At 37.9% G+C, this 20,736-nt stretch overlaps 1 protein-coding gene across 3 annotated transcripts in view; it reads right to left on the reverse strand.

Moving 5' to 3' along the window:
- Window positions 1-6,792: 6,792 nt before the first annotated feature.
- ap3s1 (adaptor related protein complex 3 subunit sigma 1) overlaps window positions 6,793-20,736 on the reverse strand; it is a 34,077-nt gene continuing 20,133 nt past the window's right edge. Inside the window, exons 6-7 of one of the 3 annotated variants that reach the window (XM_031898211.1) lie at window positions 20,287-20,328; window positions 6,793-7,444 (exon numbers count right to left, since the gene is read on the reverse strand). In XM_031898211.1, the coding sequence (XP_031754071.1) occupies window positions 20,293-20,328 (36 nt within the window). In that variant the 3' untranslated portion in view covers window positions 6,793-7,444; window positions 20,287-20,292. 3 annotated transcript variants of the gene reach the window in all.

Genomic DNA, 20,736 nt, shown 5'->3' on the forward strand with positions numbered 1-20,736 from the left:
CTGCTCAGAACTCATGTGAGTGTCACTGTCACTTTCTAAGATGGGGGAGCTCCTGCAACAACTATAAAGACCTGAATCATTGCTGCTATTGTGATGCTGAAACTTTAGGCTGGTGCAGTAAGTTCAGTTCATTATCAGGGCGTAATGTACAAGGGAACTGTGGAAGCAGCATGGCAGAAGTTAATTTCAGGACTCCATTGCATTACAGGATTAATTTCTCCTGCAGATCTTCTCACAGTCTCCCAATTGCATATGAAGCCCCACAACATAAAAATAGATCAGCGCCTATGGCAGAATAGAGAAATCAGGAACTCATAAAGTGTAGTAATTTCAATTATCCAAATAAACCTGTTATAGGAAATATTAGAGGTCAGTTTCCCCTTTTATCTCCAGAGATAGCATACAGACTCTTTGGATGCATGCTGTAGTAAAAGTCCTTATATACAATCCGAGACCTGCACCAGTCACGAGGGCAACAATATATATATATATATATATATGACAAACCCCAAGGAACTAAATGTGCAATATGTTTTAAAGTTTTGTATATATAATAAACAGTATTACACTATTGGGATTTTTTTTTGCAGATTTTTTATTGGAGTCTAAGGGCGCACATACAGTATAGCAGAGAGAGACCTGCTTGATTGAATACTACAGGCAGAATTCTAACAGCATGCATCAAAAAGAGTCTATATGCTATCTCTGGAGATAAAAGGGGAAATACACCTTTAATATTTCCTATAACACTGGGTAATATACACTATAATTACACTATTTACATAGCAAATAATTCACAATTTAAAATGTTATTCTTAAACCAACAAATGTATATTTTTTTACTGTAATATTGGTGCATTGTGCCTGATTCTGAGCTTTCAGAAGGAGCCAATCAGGGCCGCTTTACTAAATGGGCACATGAGGCCAATAAACACATTTTTTTTCTTTAAAACCCTGTGTGTGCAGCACTCTGTTCTTCTATTGCTAATTTTTTGCCAGCACCTGGGGCAGTTCTGAAGGGTGTGCTCCATTTTGTTCTAGTATATATATATATATATATATATATATATATTATATATATATATATATATATATATATATACTGTATATATATATATATATATATATATAAATAAGGTTATGAATTATCCTCAAATCAGTTTGGAGATATTAAGTAAGTCATTGATTTTATGCATACCTTACCCAGTGCAGTTTCATAAGGTACTTTTTCCAGAATAAATTGTTTCACAAGCAGCGAGGGACAACAAAGAAAACTTTGCTATTCGTATTCTGCTTGTGCAAGAGTAGGTAATGCTTTCAGTTTATGTACTGATGATCTTACTGGCATGTATGGACTTAATGGAGTGCTCACTGGCTGTATTTTAGTGATCTTAGGCTAATGGCAGACGAGGTGTAGGGCGGATATTTTCGGCAAGCAGAAAAACGATTGCTGAAAATACCATCCTACACCGGAATGAATGGAATACGCTCGGGTGCAGGCACATGTAGGGGGGTGATATCGCTCCAACTTGCAGCGCAGCAGTAAAGTGTTCAACTCAGAACGATTAAGAAGAAACGCACTAAAACAATAAGTATAGATATGAAAAGCTTAAGTGTATATTAAACGCTACAATGGCAGAAATAAATCGTACCAAATATAAAGCTGAGACCCGGGTGTAAATACCCTGGGTCTATCACTCAGTCCAAAGGTTATAAGTACATCAAAGTGCGGTAACAAAGCTCACCGTAGTCCAGTAGTGGTCCAGGTGCTCGAAGCCCCGAACCCGTAGCCAAGGTGAACTCCAAAATTGAAAGGGTAACGCCAAGCACACCGGACAGCAGGATATTCTTTTTAAAACTCCATCTTTATTTATCCATTAAAAGCAAAAACGCCTGTAAAGTGTGACTGAAGTTTATCAGAGCACAGGTCACATAGCACCCTGGGAAATGAAGAATATGGCTAGCCCCATGTGAAATTTCAAAATGAAATAAAAAAAATCTGTGTTTTTGAAAAATGGATTTCAGTGCAGCATTCTGCTGGAGAAGCTTTATTACTGTAACTGATGAGTTTTGAATGAAACATGTTTTCCCACGACAGTATTCCTTTAAGCTCAGTTAAATGCTCAGGTCCATGTATTTAACAAACATGAATTACATGCAAGCAAAGTCTTCCATGGATCAGTGCATTCCTAGTTATTCTGCTTTCCTAATGCATGTGGTAGGGAGTGCTGCTCTGCGGAGAAATTATGGTTCTCCAGTTTATAGCCTTTGAATGAGCAGCTTTATATTCTTTTTTTATGTTATTCTTATTCAAGTGAAAGGTTACTGCTTCTGGAGATTGATTTCTTGAAGCTTATCCTTCTAATGAAAGATTTACAGCTCATAAACCACCAGTTTGACATGGAACATATTCACAACCAACTTAGGTATGCTTTCTGTCTCCAAGATTTACAGCTCTTAAAAATGGCTTTTTGAATGCTTTACAGCCTAATGATAAAATATTTGAGAGGTCCTGATTCTGGTTCCCCTGATGGCTATTACTGTACAGTATACTGCTTGCATATAACCCTTTGCTCTTGGACTTCCTGCACTATTTTCTATAATAAAGAATACAAATAAGATGCAAGATTCCCATTACTTTTGTTCACTACCAACAAACCCTAACTGAAAGAAAGACCACACTATTTTGTGCTACCAACTATTTTCTGCTACACATATTTAAAGCTTCCAGAGATAAAATAAGTTTCTTTAAGGGACTGAGAAACAAAAATATTTTAAAGTTCACATAGGCAGAGAATACTCCTCGTTGGTACCTGTTGCTGCTGCCATGCCTGATTCGAATGGGATCAGGTTCAACACACTCGGTGGTGGAGGTGCGACTGGGGAGGGGAGCCAGCCCCTGAGGTGACCCCCAACACCCTAGTCCGATGCTGCAAATGGGTCCTTCTGTACGTGATGAGGCTCTAATGGGGTTACTGCTCCAGGGCAAACTTAGTGCCTTTTATTACATAAGGGTGTAGGTCTTGTAACCCCGGTCCATTGTGGCTTCCGTAAAAGGCATCCTACACCCAGTCACATTCGTCTCCTTTATTATTTAGCAGCTTGCAACCCACATCTATGAAGATAGTTTTAATTTGTTTGTTGCAAAACAAAGCAATAATGTCTCGGAGGAAGAGCATAAACCCAAATAGTACAACAATCTTTATAAACATTAGGACCCAAAACCTTATGGTGATGGTACATGTATTCACAGTGTTTTAATGCTCTCTTTAACAAATAAATGTTATTACCTTAAATATAGTTTATATATATTTAAAGTAATAGAACTGCTCTATCTCAACCTATAATTGTTTCCTGCTGTAGGCAAGTGAACATTCGGTTTGAGAATCTTACTAATTGTTAAAATCAGTGAGCGCTAAAAAAAAGTATGAAAATCAGCACACCGGGGTGAAAAGACATGAGGAATTTACACTTTAATTTAAGAGAGTGTGTGTGTGTGTGTGTGCCACTTACATTATGATCCAAAAGTCATATTCCAATGTGCTTTAAAGAGTGATAATTTTTATCATTTACTGGTAAAGCCCTGCATAATATATCAGTTTTTTCTAAAGAATAATAATGTCATGTTAGTTCCTTTCCCAGTGATTCGCGTGCAAACACACTAATGTCTGAAACCAAAATAGTCTTAACCCAAAGGGATTACTTTGGAATGATTATTAATATTTTGGAAGTGATCAGTGTCTGCAGTAAGGGAACAAAAAGAAACCCACAAATGGACGTGCACTTTAAAAGTAACCAAGAGTAAGCACATACAGTATGATAAACACAGCTGAAAAAGGAAAGGGGATTTCCAAAATACATCAATTAACATGTCATGCAATTCCTGCTGCACAGAGAACCTTATTTGAGCAGAAATTGCAGTAAAACTGTCCTGATTCACTGAGTTTACATACCTACATTCAGTATAGTGTGGTGGCACATTTGTGAAGGTCCCCTTTCTCACGTGACACCATTACAAGATAATTGTGTATTGGATGCAGTCCATCATTTTGATGGATGTTTATACCATTTGGTAGCAAAGGTGGTTGATGGAAATTGTGAATAATTTCAAAGGAAATTTGTGGATGGCATTCTGATACAGATCAAATGTGGCAAGCTGGCACTGGCAGACTAGAGTACAATACCAAAGGCTGGTATTGCAAGTTTGTCAGGTACACAAGCAGCACAACATACAGAGTCATATAATTAAGAACCCCAAAGGCTCAAATATACTAAAATGATCGCATTTGGTCCTCACAGCAATGCACAGTGTGTCTACCTGTGTTTATTATTTCCTTTTTGGTATCTGAGTTCTAACCCTGTATATTATCAAAAAGGGTTCATTATGTCTAACTTTTTCAGGTCATAAAGAAAAATGGTTATTTTAGGACACTCTTTGATTTGACATCCTTCTCCTTTTGGTTTTTATTTTATTCCCCCATATATGTCACAAATGTGGCAATAGGTCCCCTATTTATTGCATCCCTCAGAATAATTTGGACATAGCAGTGAACTGAGAAACAGAAATTTGCCCCATATCATCACGGTCACATGTAACATTGGAGGTGCCATTTAATTGCACAGCGAATGATATTAAAGAACAGCGTGGTTTGAAGTTATTAGAAAGACAAGCACTTAATGTGAGAGATGTATTTAGTTATTTAGCCATGAAAATAATCCGAGGTTCTTATTGTGCAGTTGCAGAGAACACACGCATGAACATTTTAGTTCTTGGAATTGTTAGCAGATGTTGCAGAAACACAGGCCTTGTATAACAATATGGGTTTGTACTGGAGCACCACAGACAAAATACATTTCTTAAAAAGTTATCACCTTCCAACTTGTTGTAGCAAAGCCAAGCAGCTGCTGGTGTAAGCACGGCCTCCACAAAATGCACATATTCAAGAAATTGGTTATTCAATTCAATTCCCAATTCCACTGACATCACTTGTATTGTGCATATTCTGACAGGGTGCGCTATGGGACTACAGCTGCATAAATCCCTCTCACTGGTGCAGTGAGTTAGCCCCATCGGGTTGATCCACATAACCCTATTACATCAGTATGCGGGGAGCCTTATTCATTCTGTGCCTTATGGGTCTAACCTGCAGAATAGGCTGAGAGCTAGTCCCCTGGAGTCTGCCAATTGCATGGCCCTGCACACTGCTAAGTACAATATTCCATCTGGCTATTAGACATACATAATAACAATAAAATCAGATTATTGCGTAATTTTAAATAGGTCCTCCACCCAAAAATTTTAAGTAGCCCAGACAATGGATTTCTACAGCTTTCCAATATACATTTATAGGATTTTAAAGGCATCTGTAAATGTAACTGCTATTAAATTGCATCTGTTTGACTGTTGACATTGTCTGCACCACTGGGTCTGACTCTTAAAACAATGCTACAAGATTAAAGGCTGAATTATAGAATGGTCAATTCTTACCAACTTTTCAACTTGACTTTATTTTTTTTTCTTTTTTAATTATATGCCTTCCTCTTCTGACTCTTTTCAGCTTTCAATTGAGGGGCAGCCATTAAACCATTGCTCTGTGAGGCTACAATTTTATTGTTTTTATTACTTTTTATTACTTACCTTTCTATCCAGACCCTCTTATTCATATTTCAGTTTCTCATACAAACCACTGCCTGGTTCCTAGAGTAATTTGGACCCTAGAAACCAGATAGGTGCTGCAATTCCATACTGGAGAGCTGCTAAACAAAAAGCTAAATAATTAAAAAAAAAACACAAATGAAAAAAATGAAGGCAAACTGTATATTGCCTTTGTTATCTGTTTAAACGCAAACATCTTATTGGTTGCTAGGGGTTACTGCTCCCAGGCAAACTTAGTGCCTTTTATTACATACGGGGCGTCAAATTCTTTTGGGGCTGAATATGGATGCCAACAGCATTATTTCAGGCATCTATTATGCTCTTATGATTGTTCTTAATATAACGTGAGTTCCGTGCTTTGAAACAATAAATCAGAGAAAACATTTCAATTTTATATCTATGATTGAGTATGTCAAGTAAACTATTTTCCAGAAGTGGAAGATGGCTAGAACCATGGAGCACACCATTAAGTTGAGGGGAGGAAAAGAGAACAGTAACATAAGGAAACGCTTTATTGAACAGAAAGTATAAGCACTGTAGGTGGAACTGCCTTCATTTTGATGTAGTGGCAACTAATGCTGATCACACACAGGCCCATTTCTGTGTCCTCCTTAATTTTTATTTGATTGAGGGCGTGTTCAGAAGCCTGGAAAATCTCGTCAACGGAGCACCTCATAGGGCCATGGAGACAGTCCATGGCCAAAGAGATGGCACAAGCCACCCCTGTGAACCAACTGTTGTCCTGGGGTTAAACGATCTAACCAGGTCAATCTGGTTCTATGCTTGGATGGCCACGTAAGGAAAAAAGAGATCCTCCCCAACTAAGCAGATCTACTTATACAATGCCATCTTAAACCAAATGACAAATGAAAAAGGTCTTGTTTGCTATCATTTGGTTATTCAGTTTATAACACCAGTAGAACCAGAGATGTGAAAAAACTTCTAATGAACAAATCTTTCTCCTGAAGAAAAGCTCTGAACTTGTACGGGAAAAAAGCTCAAAAATGCTTAGTACAGAAAAACACACTGTTGATTTAACATGTTATAGAAAAAGAAATCCATATTTGATAAGCACTTTCCTGTTACACGCCTTTTTAACCATTTCAAATCCTTTTATGCAGAAATAAAAACAAACATGACAGTCATAAAATATTTATTTTACAGAATACTACACCACGACATTCCATCTCAATATGTTTTACAGTGTTAAAACAGCTATATCATGAAGTTCCTAGATAACGATATTAAAAACAACTGTGTTCATGTTCAATCTCAAATGATACTTTAAAAAGTGGATTTTTGTGTCTTATGTTGAGTAAAAGAGAAAACATAATAGAAACATAATAGAATAAGGAATTTTCAGATTATCTAATGGAATTCTTCAACTATGTAAACGGAACAACGAAGAGACATTGGAAATACTTTCTGTGGAAATGGGAGCAGCCAAGACATAGGACATGCCTTACAGGGGCGTAGGAATGTAATTCTGGAGTCAGGTTGAGCTAGCCTTAGCAGTATTAACAGCAACATCTAGCTGAGTCCAACACTTCAGATATATCGCAAACAGTCTATACAGATCCTTCAGTTTTATGGAATAGAAAACCGCTATCCACATTGATTTCGTAAACGTTTTATCAAATTCAAGTAAAGGGAATGATCTTATTTAAAAGATGGCAGGTTTGGCACTTTTATACTGATATCACCAATGTTAATGTTTCTTGGGATCTCAGGAAGATTCATATTCTTTACGGCAGACACAGCCCGGGCCGGCGCTCCTGCTAAGCCAGCCTAGGAAACAGAGCGAGAGAGAAGCAACAGGGTTAACGTTACATTCAGCTACCTGTGAGTGACGAGGAGCACAGGGGATGATATAAAGGTCACAATAGCTGCAAGGAGTCTTATGGATTGCATGGAATGGATTTTTATGAATTAGGGGTTAGACATGTCACAAAAAAGTCAAATGAAATGTTGGCTTTAATGGCTACATGATTATGAAAATCCTTTTGAATGCAATAAGGCATGATTCTTTTTTTTCTCTTCAACTGGCATGCCACAGTTACAGTTCTACTTCAGATCTCTCGGTTATAAAGATGTTTTCTGTTATTTCAGTATTCTTATAACTTGGAGAACTATAGCTATAATCAAGTGAAATTTGCAATGGGACTATTTGCCTTTGAAATATAAAATAAAGGCAAGAAATTAGGGTTACTGGTACTTACTCCCATCATTAAAGGAACAGTAACACCAAAAAATGAAAGTGTATTAAAGCAATTAATATGTTATGTACTATTGCCCTGCACCGGTAAAAGTAGCAGGTGGCTACACTGTAGCTTATTTATAATAATTAAAGCAATTAATGTATTATGTACTGCTGCCCTGCACTGGTAAAAATTGTGTGTTTGCTTCAAAAACCCTACTATAGTTAATATAAACAAGCTGCTGTGTAGCCATGGGGGCAGCTATTCAAAAGGAGAAAAGGCACAGGTTACATAGCAAGCAGATAAGTGCATATCCCATTGTATTATACAGAGTTATCTGTATCTGTTATCTGCTATGTAACCTGTGCCTTTTCTCCTTTTGAATGGTTGCCTCCATGGCTACACTGTAGCTTATTTATTAACTATAGTAACTTTATAGTAGATTTTTCTGAGGCAAAGACATTACTTTTAACAGTGCAGGGCAACAGTACATTATATTTTAATTACTTTCAACCATTTTCATTTTTTGGTGTTACTGTTCCTTTAAACCAAATGTTAATTGAATGTTTCTCATGAGAGCAGCTCAACCCTCAGAAGAACACAACTACAAGCTAAGTGCATAAAGCTAACAAGCTACAGTGCATATTACAGGTCCTAAAATCCACTACAGCTGAGATTTATCAAAGGTCAAGATGCTCAATCTCAAAGCTAAACTGTGAGGATTATCTTTTTAAGCATTTATCCATGTTTTTCTAATACTGCTTCTCTCTAGACAAATATAATTGCAAGTTGAAACCTGTTGCTATCCATTCAAACCAACATTTGAACCAATGTGTGAAGTGGACTCTACCTGCATTTTTTAACTAAGTAAATGGCCAATAGAAATAATTTCAACAAATGATATACATGTGTTGAAAAATGACATTTTCTAAGAACAATGTTTGTGAGTAAAATGTAATTAGCTTCTCGAATTTTGATAAATTTGCCACTAAGAGATGCTGAAGGCTGTAGTTTAGCAATGGTTAGAAGAATTTGACATCCACGCGCTATAGATCCTTCCAACCCATTGCTCAAGAGGGAATTCTCTACTATTTAATCTTAGGACAGATACAGTATGTAGAGTAAAAAAGCCTGTAATGGCTGGGTATTGTTGCTGCAAAGCAAATACATGTATTGGCCAATTCCTTTTTTCAGCCAAGTAAAACATTTTTTAAACTAGATTTGTAGTGTTGACATGGCACTGGTCATATTATTAAATACTGCTTAAACTATTAAGTCTGTAAGAAACTTCACAGGCACTCCACTTGTCACAGGAACTGTTATTTCATGTAAACTCTAAATGAAATAGTAAAATGGTTACAATTTCCATTAACTGCTTCTCAGTAATATAAATACAGTATGAAATAAACGGTGGATTACTTGTAAAGCACTTTAGTATTCCCTTGTGTGATAAGTACAAAAGATATTACGCTACAACAGATGACTGCTAATAAAGCAATACAGACATAAGACAAACTTGTCAGTTGGTTAAATATTATTTTTTTATTTAAATTAACCAGTTTACCTGCAAAAGGTCAGCCAGAAATAGGCCTATAACAGAAATCACATTTGATGACCAAAACAAAATTCTACAAATACCTCAATCTTTTGATCAACTGACAACGGTGTAAAATGTATATTGCCACTGATGTTTACCTAATTTTGTTAAAACTCAAAGGATAGGCACATAAAGGCAAACACAAAATCAGTGTGAAAATGTCTGCTTTCTCAGTCCAGTTCTAATGAGAGATCTAACACCATGGGTCACATCTATGTTTAACAAAAAAAAAAGTTGGAACGCTGTGAAAAATGTATATACAAAGAGAATGGTATTATCTGCAGTTGAACCCTATGTTTATTTGCAGATAGTAGAAGGACAACATATCACATGTTGAAACTAAGAATTTTTAAAGCTTTCTTAAAAATATATGCTCATTTTGAATTTGATGCCAGCAACACATTTAAAAACAGGTGGAACAGGGGCAACAAGAGACTGTAAATGTTGTGTATGCTACGATGAGCAGATCCCAGAGAGTCTGGGTCTCTTAGAAGTTGTACCCCACTCTGTGAACCAATGCACAGGTAAAGCACAGGTAAATATCTCAAAAACAAAGGAAAGGCATTTTGGCATTTTACTGCTAATAGATTTGCCACATTAGTGCCACCTAGAACGTTATATTTATTCTGCAGAAAGCTTTATCATACCTGAGTAAACAGCCCGAAAAGCTTTCTCTTTTGTTTAAAGGAGACATATCCTATAAAAATTAACAATGTACCAGGGAATTGTACTCCTCTAGATATAGAAGGATTGTGCAAAAAAGTTGTGTTTCAGACTGATTTATTGAGAAATTCGCCCAAAACCCCACTAGCCCCGCCCATCTGTTCTACTTCCTGCAGCCTGAATTCTCTGGATGAGCTGGGGAGCCGGCGGCCCTCAGTACACTGCACTGTAGGATAGGAACCAATCAGCAGCTAGGCTGACCTGATAGGGAACTGAAGCCTGTCTGTGCTTGTGTGACTGCAGGGCTGTGATTGGCTATCCCCCTCCTACTGTGCTTCGGGCAGGGACCGTTAGGACACACCCACCCCTCATTTCAAACTCCGACAGAGAAGTGATAGGTGTAACGTTCAAGTTAGAATGGAACCAGTGTGCGACCGCTGTATACAAAATCTGACTCCTACAGTATAACAGGAACTCCCAGCTCTTCCCGGTGTTCACCGACGCCCTTTTGGGGCCCCGGACTTTCTGCTGCGGTCCAAGCTGGGGTCCTGCAAACTTTCAGAGTTCAGATGGGATGCGAGGTACAGGCAAGGCAAAGGCAGAACGTAGTCGGGGTACAGGCACAAGTCGGGGCTGGCAGCAATATTCGTAGTCGGGGTACAGGCAAACGGTCAAGGCAGGTAGCAAGTATCGTGGTCAGGGTCAGGCAAAGGTCAAATCCGGAAACAGCAAACAAAATGCAAGAGCAGGTACTGTAGATAACAGAAGCCAGCTTGGGCAATGAAAACAATGAAGGAAGGGGTTTAAATAGCCGAATTTGGCGCCAAAAATCAAAGGAACCGGAAACCTAAAAAACCTACACAAAGATGGCGCCTAATGCTTCAGGGCGCGCGACTGCGCATGTCCGCGCGTCATTGCGCATGCGCAGTAACGCCGCGCCGTCCCTGCCGAACCCGGAAGTGCGGGCCCTTAATAGAGCGCGTCTGCCGGCCGGCGCGACCTAAGGTAGGGGAACGCGCCGGTCCGGCAGAGCGCCTAACAATAGGATCCATAGGGAGCTCCAATAAAGAGGCCATTTTTACAGATAGGATTAATTTTTATCACAAAGTGAAACCAGCACCATATATTATTTACAATTGCCTACAAAATTAGGGTTTTTCCCATTTATCCAATATGTCTCCTTTAAGATAGCAGCTGCCATTTTAGTGTGGTGTCAGTAGCTTTCTGCTGCAGCTCTAGCCATTGGTAGCTCAGATCACACATTCTCATGGGAAGGGTAGGGAGTTCTTATGCATTCTTGTGGGAGGGGGAGCAGGAGAAGGGGAGGGGAGAGAACTGCACAGACTCTGGCCTCCGGGGATGAAGGAATTTTCTAAGAAAGAAGTCTGATACCAAAGTACATGTGTACACAAAAGAAGACAAGAAATCCTGTTTCTTTTGATAGAGGACTTAGTGCAGCGTTTCTGTAAGTGCTTATGGCTGTATTTACATAGACCTTTCTGATAAAGCTTACTTAGTTTTTCCTTTCCTTCTCCTTTAATATGTAATGTAAAATTGCAAAGAATTTGTGGATTTCCTCATCTACAGTACATAATATCATTAATAGACTCAGAAAATTGGTAGAAATCTATGTATGCAAAGGACAAGGCTGAAAGCCAATGTTGGATAGCCATGATCTTTGGGCCCTTAGGCAGCACTGCATTAAAAACAGGCCCAAATTTGCAGCGGGAATCACTACATGGGCTGAAGAATACTTCCCAAAACCACTGCCTGTGAACACAAATGCAAGATAAAGCTCTACCACACAAAGAAGAAACCACATATAAACATGATACAGAAACACCACCACCTTCTCTGGGCTCATTTAAAATGGACTGAGGTGAAATGGAAAACTGTCCTGTGGTCTGACCAATCAAAATTTGAAATTCTTTTTGGAAATCATAAATACTGCATCTCCAGGCTAAAAAAGACCATCCTATTTGTTATCAGCACACAGTTCAAAAGCAGCATCCATGATGGTATGATAGCATGGGGAGCCTGCACATCTGGGACGCACCATTAATGCTACAGGAAGGCCTTGCTTATTTCAGCATCACAAAGGCCAAAGCGGTTTGTCATTGGAAACCCAGGACTGTTGAGGAGCTGAAATCCTATATCAGGCAAGAATGAGATATAATTTCCCTTCTAAAACTACAGTAATTGGTTTCCTCAGTTCCCAAACTGTTATACAATGTTGTCGAGAGAAGAAAAGTTACATGCTCCTGTCCAAATTTTTCTGAAACATGTTGCTGGCATCAAATTCCAAAGGATATATATTTTTCAGAAAACAATGACATTTCTCTGTTTCAACACTTGATATGTTGTCTTTGAAAACAAATATAGAGTTTCAGTGCAAATCAGTTTATTTTATTTTTATTTATATTTTACACAGTGTCCCAAGTTTTTTTGGAAACAGATTTGTAGAACATGTTTACATTCTACTGATAAAACCTTTGGTAAATGTTTTTAGATTTCTTTTTTATATACTATTATGATAGATTATATGCATCTGTTCACTGGCTGGACAGTGGATAATAGTACATATTTACCTACCTGAGATAGGACTAAAACTTTATGAGCAACAATCCATTATCTGTGCTGTCTAAGGTAAAGCTCATTGCAAACAGGCATTTTTATCATAATAAGAACCAAGATATTCAAAACGCCTATCTCCTAATGCAGACATGTTCCTTTTGCATCACTTTTGCAAACTTAATGGTACTTTAATAAAACCCTGTAGTTTAGTTAGACAGGCATCAAAATGACATGTACAATTTTTATTCTAGCAGCACATCACAGGTGAGTTGATGGCATCTGGCTTCTACAAAGCTGGATGAAGGGGGTGTCATAGCTTATACAGCGCACAAAATATCCCTAAATGAAGTCAAACAAAAAGAATCTGAGAAAGAAAACAAAATGAAGTCTGTGTACATATTAAAATGCGGCCAAACTGATTGCAGACTTGGACACTTGTTTCATTGAACAGATATGGAATCACTGGGGTAGGAATGCAAGCAGATGAATATATATTTTAGAAATTTTATTTGCCAGGCCCACAAAATTTATAAAAAAAAAAAAACGAAAAACTAAAAGTAAACTAAAAGCAGCAAAATTACAAGCAGAACTCAATGTAAAGCTTTAAATAAATATAGAAATTCTAACAGAAACATTTTAATAAAATTAAAATATTATAACTGGTACATGCAAACTTTAGAAACCTCTTGGCTTGAGTGACATTTCCTGCTGTCATTTGTACAGGTAGTAGCTTTTGGAAATAAGTAGCTATAAAAGCTGTATAACATAAGTATATGAAAAATAAGCTGCCTGTAAAAGTTGACATAAAGTTAATAATCGCTGTCCCCTTGTTAGTTAATTTTAATTTGAGCACATCATTATACTACTGAGTACATGCTGAATATAGTAACTGAATATAGACACTGTCTGAAATTTCATCTTAAATGTATCATTAAATACCAGGTGCACAGATGCAAAGATCTCAGCAACTGAGCAGCTCTTTGCTCGATTTAGCCACCCATGGGCTAGGCCACATCTGTTTGAGCCTGGGCCAAAAGGGTCAGAATGTGGGTGTTTGCAGAGCGAATTGCATTAATGAAACTGTGCAGTCCTCAACTAAAAGAATTCCTAACATGCCCAATAGAAAACAAGTTGCCAATAAACTCCTGACTCAGTATGGAGGGGCTAAATTAGTAGCTTGTATAGGCCTGTGTACGGCCTGCTTATGGCACCTTTTGTGTATATGAATGGGGTATATATTAAGGGAATATGGGATGGCGCCCTATAGCTTAACATGTAGGATGTGGCATTCATTTTCATTTGGTGAAAGGGTGAAGGGTGTCAAGTGCAAACATTTGGCGCAAGCATTTGTGTTTTGTGCACTTTAAATCCTGCCTTGATGTCAGCACCTCTGGCTGTTCCCCCCCAAGAATACAAAGCTGACTATGTTTAACTGCACTGCATTCATGAAGAATATGGCCAAAGAATCAGTTATCATAAAGTCCCTTTGGTGTAATCAAGTCTACAAACAAGCAGAAGCTTGAGTTCTCAGAGCATTTCAAATATGGATGACTATGCCTAATCTGCTGATATAATATTGCTTTATAAATACATGTTAATAATAATAATTTGCCAGAGATGAACTCTTTGGCCTGATAGCTGGTATCATCCCAAATAAGGGGAGCCATATGGATGAAGGCCACACATGCATATTTTGTTCTAATTATAATTGGTTGGATCTAGGGTTTAGTATATGAAACTGTACAAGTACAATAGCGATAGCTATCTTAATTCCCCACTTGATTCATTCCTAGTGATATAAAATTTCTAGTTCCTACTAAGAAAAATAAATAAATTAATTGCTGACAGACAGTAAGTAGTACTAGACAATAAAATAAAAGCTGTTGAGAGTTGTTTCTTTTGAATAAAGGGCTTTCTATGCCTGTGAATGATAGCTACTCATTAACCTGCACTTTCTGGGCACCTACACATAAGCACTTATGTCTACTATAAGATGTGCTTTCTTTATTGTACCTTCTGTAAAAATTAGTATTAACGGGATTATGTAATGATTTTATGGTATTGGTTTTATTTTACTTAATGTAACTGGAGGAGTCATGACTTAGGTAAGTACCAATCCCTTATCTACCGATAGGTGGGGCATGAAAGCATTTTTAGCAAGGTAATTGCTATTTTGCAACCCATATCATTGTTCTGCTGATTGGCTGCTGGGGGGGAAAGGAGGGGGTGATATCACTGCAACTTGCAGTAAAGTTTAGCAGTAAAGTGTGACTTAAGTTTATCAGAGCACAGGTCACATGGATGTGGGAATATGGCTAGCCCCATGTCAAATTTCGAAATTAAACATAAAAAATTCTATTTGTACTTTCGAAAAACGTAGTTTCAATGCAGGATTCTGCTGGAGGAATCAATGCATTTTGAAAAAAAAACATGTTTTCCTATAACAGAATCCCTTTCTGAATCTCAGGCCTTGGGGGACATAGTTATCTGACTCAAGGTCCCCTGTTTTACTGTTGGTGCTGTGCAGCTGACCACACGCAAATGTAAACCTGGGGTTTTCCGGATAAGGGATCTAGATAACTTAAGTCTGCTAAAAATCATTTAAATATTGAATAAAGCCAATAGGATTGTTTTGCCTCCAATAAGGATGAATTATATCCTACCTGGGATCAAGTACAAGGTACCGTTTTATTTTTACAGAGAAAAAGGAAATTGTTTTTAAAAATTAGAATTATTTGCTTATATTGGAGTCTATGGGAGATAACCATTCCTTAATTCGGAACTTTCTGAATAATGGGTTTCTGGATAAGGGACCCCATACCTGTACTGTAATATTTCCAACTTCTTGAGAAATACAAAAGCTATGTCAGACCTTAGCATTCACTACAATGTTTATTTACTACAAATGCTAAAGAGAGAATGATCTGGAAATTTGGCTTAAAACCTTGGCTAAATATGTCTAATTCCTATGGTTTTAATTAAGTTGTTCTTTCAGATGCAAAAAGGCCAGTTCAGTTCCTTTCCAGTAAGAAAATTAATTGATGTCTACAAAAACAAAGAAACTTCAAAATAATTATATTAAATATTTTATAGACTTTGGACACACTTTGGAGACCTGCCATAATACAATATATGTGCATATAGCAGTTACACAAATAGGTATTTTATAACATTACTACTGCTGTTGTCTAGTTACATATACATGTACCTTAGGACCTGGCAGGGTACTTCTCAGACAAAATATAATGTCCGAATAAATACAATGCCACTTTTTGTCTTCTATTATAAGAGGACAAAATAACAGATTTCTGGCACAAATATCATGTACATGTATTATTTCTGATTACTTCCCCTGCTGGATGCAAAGCATGTGACTGAAGATATTTACAGTCATAGCCAAAATTGTTGGCACCCCAGAAATTTTTCCAGAAAATCAAGAATTTCTCACAGAAAAGTATTGCAGTAACACATGTTTTGCTATACACATGTTTATTCCCTTTGTGTGTATTGGAACAGAACAAAAAAGGGAGGAAAAAAAAGCAAATTGGACATAATGTCAATCAAAACTCCAAAAATGGGCTGGACAAAATTTTTGGCACCCTTTCAAAACTGTGGATAAATAAGATTGTTTCAAACATGTGATGCTCCTTTAAACTCACCTGGGGCAAGTGACAGGTGTGGGCAATATAAAAATCACACCTGAAAGCAGATAAAAAGAGAGAAGTTCACTTTGCATTGTGTGTCTGTGTGTGCCACACTAAGCATGGACAACAGAAAGAGGAAAAGAGAACTGTCTGAGGACTTGAGAACCAAAATTGTGGAAAAATATCAACAATCTCAAGGTTACAAGTCCATCTCCAGAGATCTAGATTTGCCTTTGTCCACAGTGCGCAACATTATCAAGAAGTTTGCAACCCATGGCACTGTAGCTAATCTTCCTGGGCGTGGACGGAAGACAAAAATTGATGAAAGGTTGCAACGCAGGATAGTCCGGATGGTGGATAAGCAGCCCCAAACAAGTTCCAAAGAAATTCAAGCTGTCCCGCAGGCTCAGGGAGCATCAGTGTCAGCGCCAACTATTCGCCGACATTTAAATGAAATGAAACATTATGGCAGGAGACCCAGGAGGACCCCACTGCTGACACAGAGACATAAAAAAGCAAGACTACAGTTTGCCAAAATGTACTTGAGTAAGGCACAATCCTTCTGGGAAACCGTCTTGTAGACAGATGAGAGCAAGATAGAGATTTTTGGTAAAGCACATCATTCCACTGTTTACTGAAAACGGAATGAGGCCTACAAAGAAAAGAACACAGTACCTACAGTGCAATATGGTGGAGGTTCAATGATGTTTTGGGGTTGTTTTGCTGCCTCTGGCACTGGGTGCCTTGAATGTGTGCAAGGCATCATGAAATCTGAGGATAACCAAAGGATTTTGGGTCGCACTGTAGAGCCCAGTGTCAGAAAGCTGGGTTTGCGTCCGAGATCTTGGGTCTTCCAGCAGGAAAATGACCCCAAACATACGTCAAAAAGCACCCAGAAATGGATGGCAACAAAGCACTGGAGAGTTCTGAAGTGGCCAGCAATGAATCCAGATCTAAATCCCATTGAACATCTGTGAAGAGATCTTAAAATTGCTGTTGGGAAAAGGCGCCCTTCCAATAAGAGAGACCTGGAGCAGTTTGCAAAGGAAGAGTGGTCTAAAATTCCCAGTGAGAGGTGTAAGAAGCTTATTGATGATTATAGAAAGCCACTGATTTCAGTTATTTTTTCCAAAGGGCGTGCAACCAAATATTAAATTAAGGACTAATTTTGCCCAGCCAATTTTTGGAGTTTTGTGTGACATTATGTCCAATTTGCTTTTTTTCCTACCTTTTTTGTTCTGTTTCAATACACACAAAGGGAATAAACATGTGTATAGCAAAACATGTGTTACTGCAATACTTTGTTGTGAGAAATACTTGATTTTCTGGAAAAATTTCTGGGGTGCCAACAATTTTGGCGATGACTGTATATTATTAAAGGGTGTTTACAAATTAATATTTCTTACTGAGTTGTGTTTAGTATAGCCCTGATTCAAACATGTTTTTATGGTATCCTTTTATGCAGAGTATAAAGAGTGTTGTTCTTGCTGCGCTCTTTGTACTTTTCAATTTGCTTTAAGATGATGAAACTAAATAAGAAAGGCTGCTGTCATAGCAGCAATGAAAAGTTTTATGTAATGCTGATCCACAGCAATAAATTTCATGGATATCAAGCAGATTAAAAGTACATTTCCTTCTTAATATTGACATTAACTAAATAGAATGGTAAATAAAAAGCAGGTATTGTGGGCTTTAATTTAAAATAGAAAGTACAGTGGAGGAAATAATTATTTGACCCCTCACTGATTTTGTAAGTTTGTCCAATGACAAAGAAATGAAAAGTCTCAGAACAGTATCATTTCAATGGTAGGTTTATTTTAACAGTGGCAGATAGCACATCAAAAGGAAAATCGAAAAAATAACTTTAAATAAAAGATAGCAACTGATTTGCATTTCATTGAGTGAAATAAGAGTTCTGGCTCCCACAGAGTGGTTAGACACTTCTACTCAATTAGTCAACCTGTCTTAACTAGTCACCTGTATAAAAGACACCTGTCCACAGAATCAATCAATCAAGCAGACTCCAAACTCTCCAACATGGGAAAGACCAAAGAGCTGTCCAAGGATGTCAGAGACAAAATTGTAGACCTGCACAAGGCTGGAATGGGCTACAAAACCATTAGCAAGAAGCTGGGAGAGAAGGTGACAACTGTTGGTGCGATTGTTCGAAAATGGAAGGAGCACAAAATGACCATCAATCGACCTCGCTCTGGGGCTCCACGCAAGATCTCACCTCGTGGGGTGTCAATGATTCTGAGAAAGGTGAAAAAGCATCCTAGAACTACACGGGAGGAGTTAGTTAATGACCTCAAATTAGCAGGGACCAAAGTCACCAAGAAAACCATTGGAAACACATTACACCGCAATGGATTAAAATCCTGCAGGGCTCGCAAGGTCCCCCTGCTCAAGAAGGCACATGTGCAGGCCCGTCTGAAGTTTGCCAATGAACACCTGAATGATTCTGTGAGTGACTGGGAGAAGGTGCTGTGGTCTGATGAGACCAAAATAGAGCTCTTTGGCATTAACTCAACTCGCTGTGTTTGGAGGAAGAAAAATGCTGCCTATGACCCCCAAAACACCGTCCCCACCGTCAAGCATGGGGGTGGAAACATTTTGCTTTGGGGGTGTTTTTCTGCTAAGGGCACAGGACAACTTATTCGCATTAACGGGAAAATGGACGGAGCCATGTATCGTGAAATCCTGAACGACAACCTCCTTCCCTCTGCCAGGAAACTGAAAATGGGTCGTGGATGGGTGTTCCAGCACGACAATGACCCAAAACATACAGCAAAGGCAACAAAGGAGTGGCTCAAGAAGAAGCACATTAAGGTCATGGAGTGGCCTAGTCAGTCTCCGGACCTTAATCCAATAGAAAACCTATGGAGGGAGCTCAAGCTCAGAGTTGCACAGAGACAGCCTCGAAACCTTAGGGATTTAGAGATGATCTGCAAAGAGGAGTGGACCAACATTCCTCCTAAAATGTGCGCAAACTTGGTCATCAATTACAAGAAACGTTTGACCTCTGTGCTTGCAAACAAGGGTTTTTCCACTAAGTATTAAGTCTTTTTTTGTTAGAGGGTTCAAAAACTTATTTCACTCAATGAAATGCAAATCAGTTGCTATCTTTTATTTAAAGTTATTTTTTCGATTTTCCTTTTGATGTGCTATCTGCCACTGTTAAAATAAACCTACCATTGAAATGATACTGTTCTGAGACTTTTAATTTCTTTGTCATTGGACAAACTTACAAAATCAGTGAGGGGTCAAATAATTATTTCCTCCACTGTATATTATAGAGTTATTTCCATTCCCTTGCTATTTAACAACATTTTCCACAAACATTCAATAAATAAAATATTGGACTCCAGAAAAATACAAAATATATCCACCAAAAACCCACAAAGAAATTTGGATGGCTGTTCTCATGGATTGCAGGCAAGAAAAGGTAGTTAGTTATACTGAACAGAGCTGTGGAAAAAAGCTACATTTTCATGTGTTAAAATGTTTAACACTCTAGAAGTACCACTCTAGTAGTAGTTAATATAAACTACATAGCTAACTAAAGATACTAATAGCTGGTTAATGTAGGGAAACAATATGCCTTGCCTGTATGATTAAGAGAAAATCAGTGTGAAATGATATATCAGTCAATAGGAATCATATTTACATCTTCTTAATAATACAGGAATTCATATTCAGTAGCAAAACAAATACACAAGTACCACTTACGTTAATGAACAGAAAAAGCATGGGATGCTATAAAATCTAGTAAAGCGTGGGTTAATAAAATAACTAAAATAAGAATAAGATCAGCACTAACAAAAACGTGTGGCTGGCACAAAATTTGATATCAGGAATTAGTCTTCAGAGTTTGGCCTATAAGGTATAATGTCATTGACATCATTTTGCTTTCACCTTCTCAGCAGTACACAAAGTACATTTGATCAGCAGTACCTTTGTCTACCTGTCCTGTCTGGGAGACTGAAAGATAAAATTCTGCAAGAGAGAAGAATGGAAAGAGCTAAACATTTTAGAAATAGTCCTTCTTTAGGCTCAGTAAAAGAAACGTTCCACAGATAAAATTGGATTCCGCCCACCCTAGCTTTCCTAATGGGTTCCATTTGCATGTCCTTGTTCCAGGACTAAGCTGTTGTGTTTTTCCTCTTATAATGTTGAGGCATTTTGAGCCCAGTGAAAGTGCCTTGTAATATTCTTCACACTTGTAAGATTTTTTTGTAAGTTAATTTTACTGCCTAAAATTCCAAAAGCACCAAAACTGAACTAAACATCACACTTTGGTTTTTCTTTGCTGAAAAGTTAATTAATTGCACAGTCAGGTTTTGCTCTTGCATTGAAATGTTTTTTCTCAAGCACCCTGTAAGCATGTACGTGCCCCTAACTTCT

This window comes from Xenopus tropicalis, chromosome 1 (assembly GCF_000004195.4).
Source record: "Xenopus tropicalis strain Nigerian chromosome 1, UCB_Xtro_10.0, whole genome shotgun sequence".
Taxonomy (NCBI): Eukaryota; Metazoa; Chordata; class Amphibia; order Anura; family Pipidae; genus Xenopus; species Xenopus tropicalis.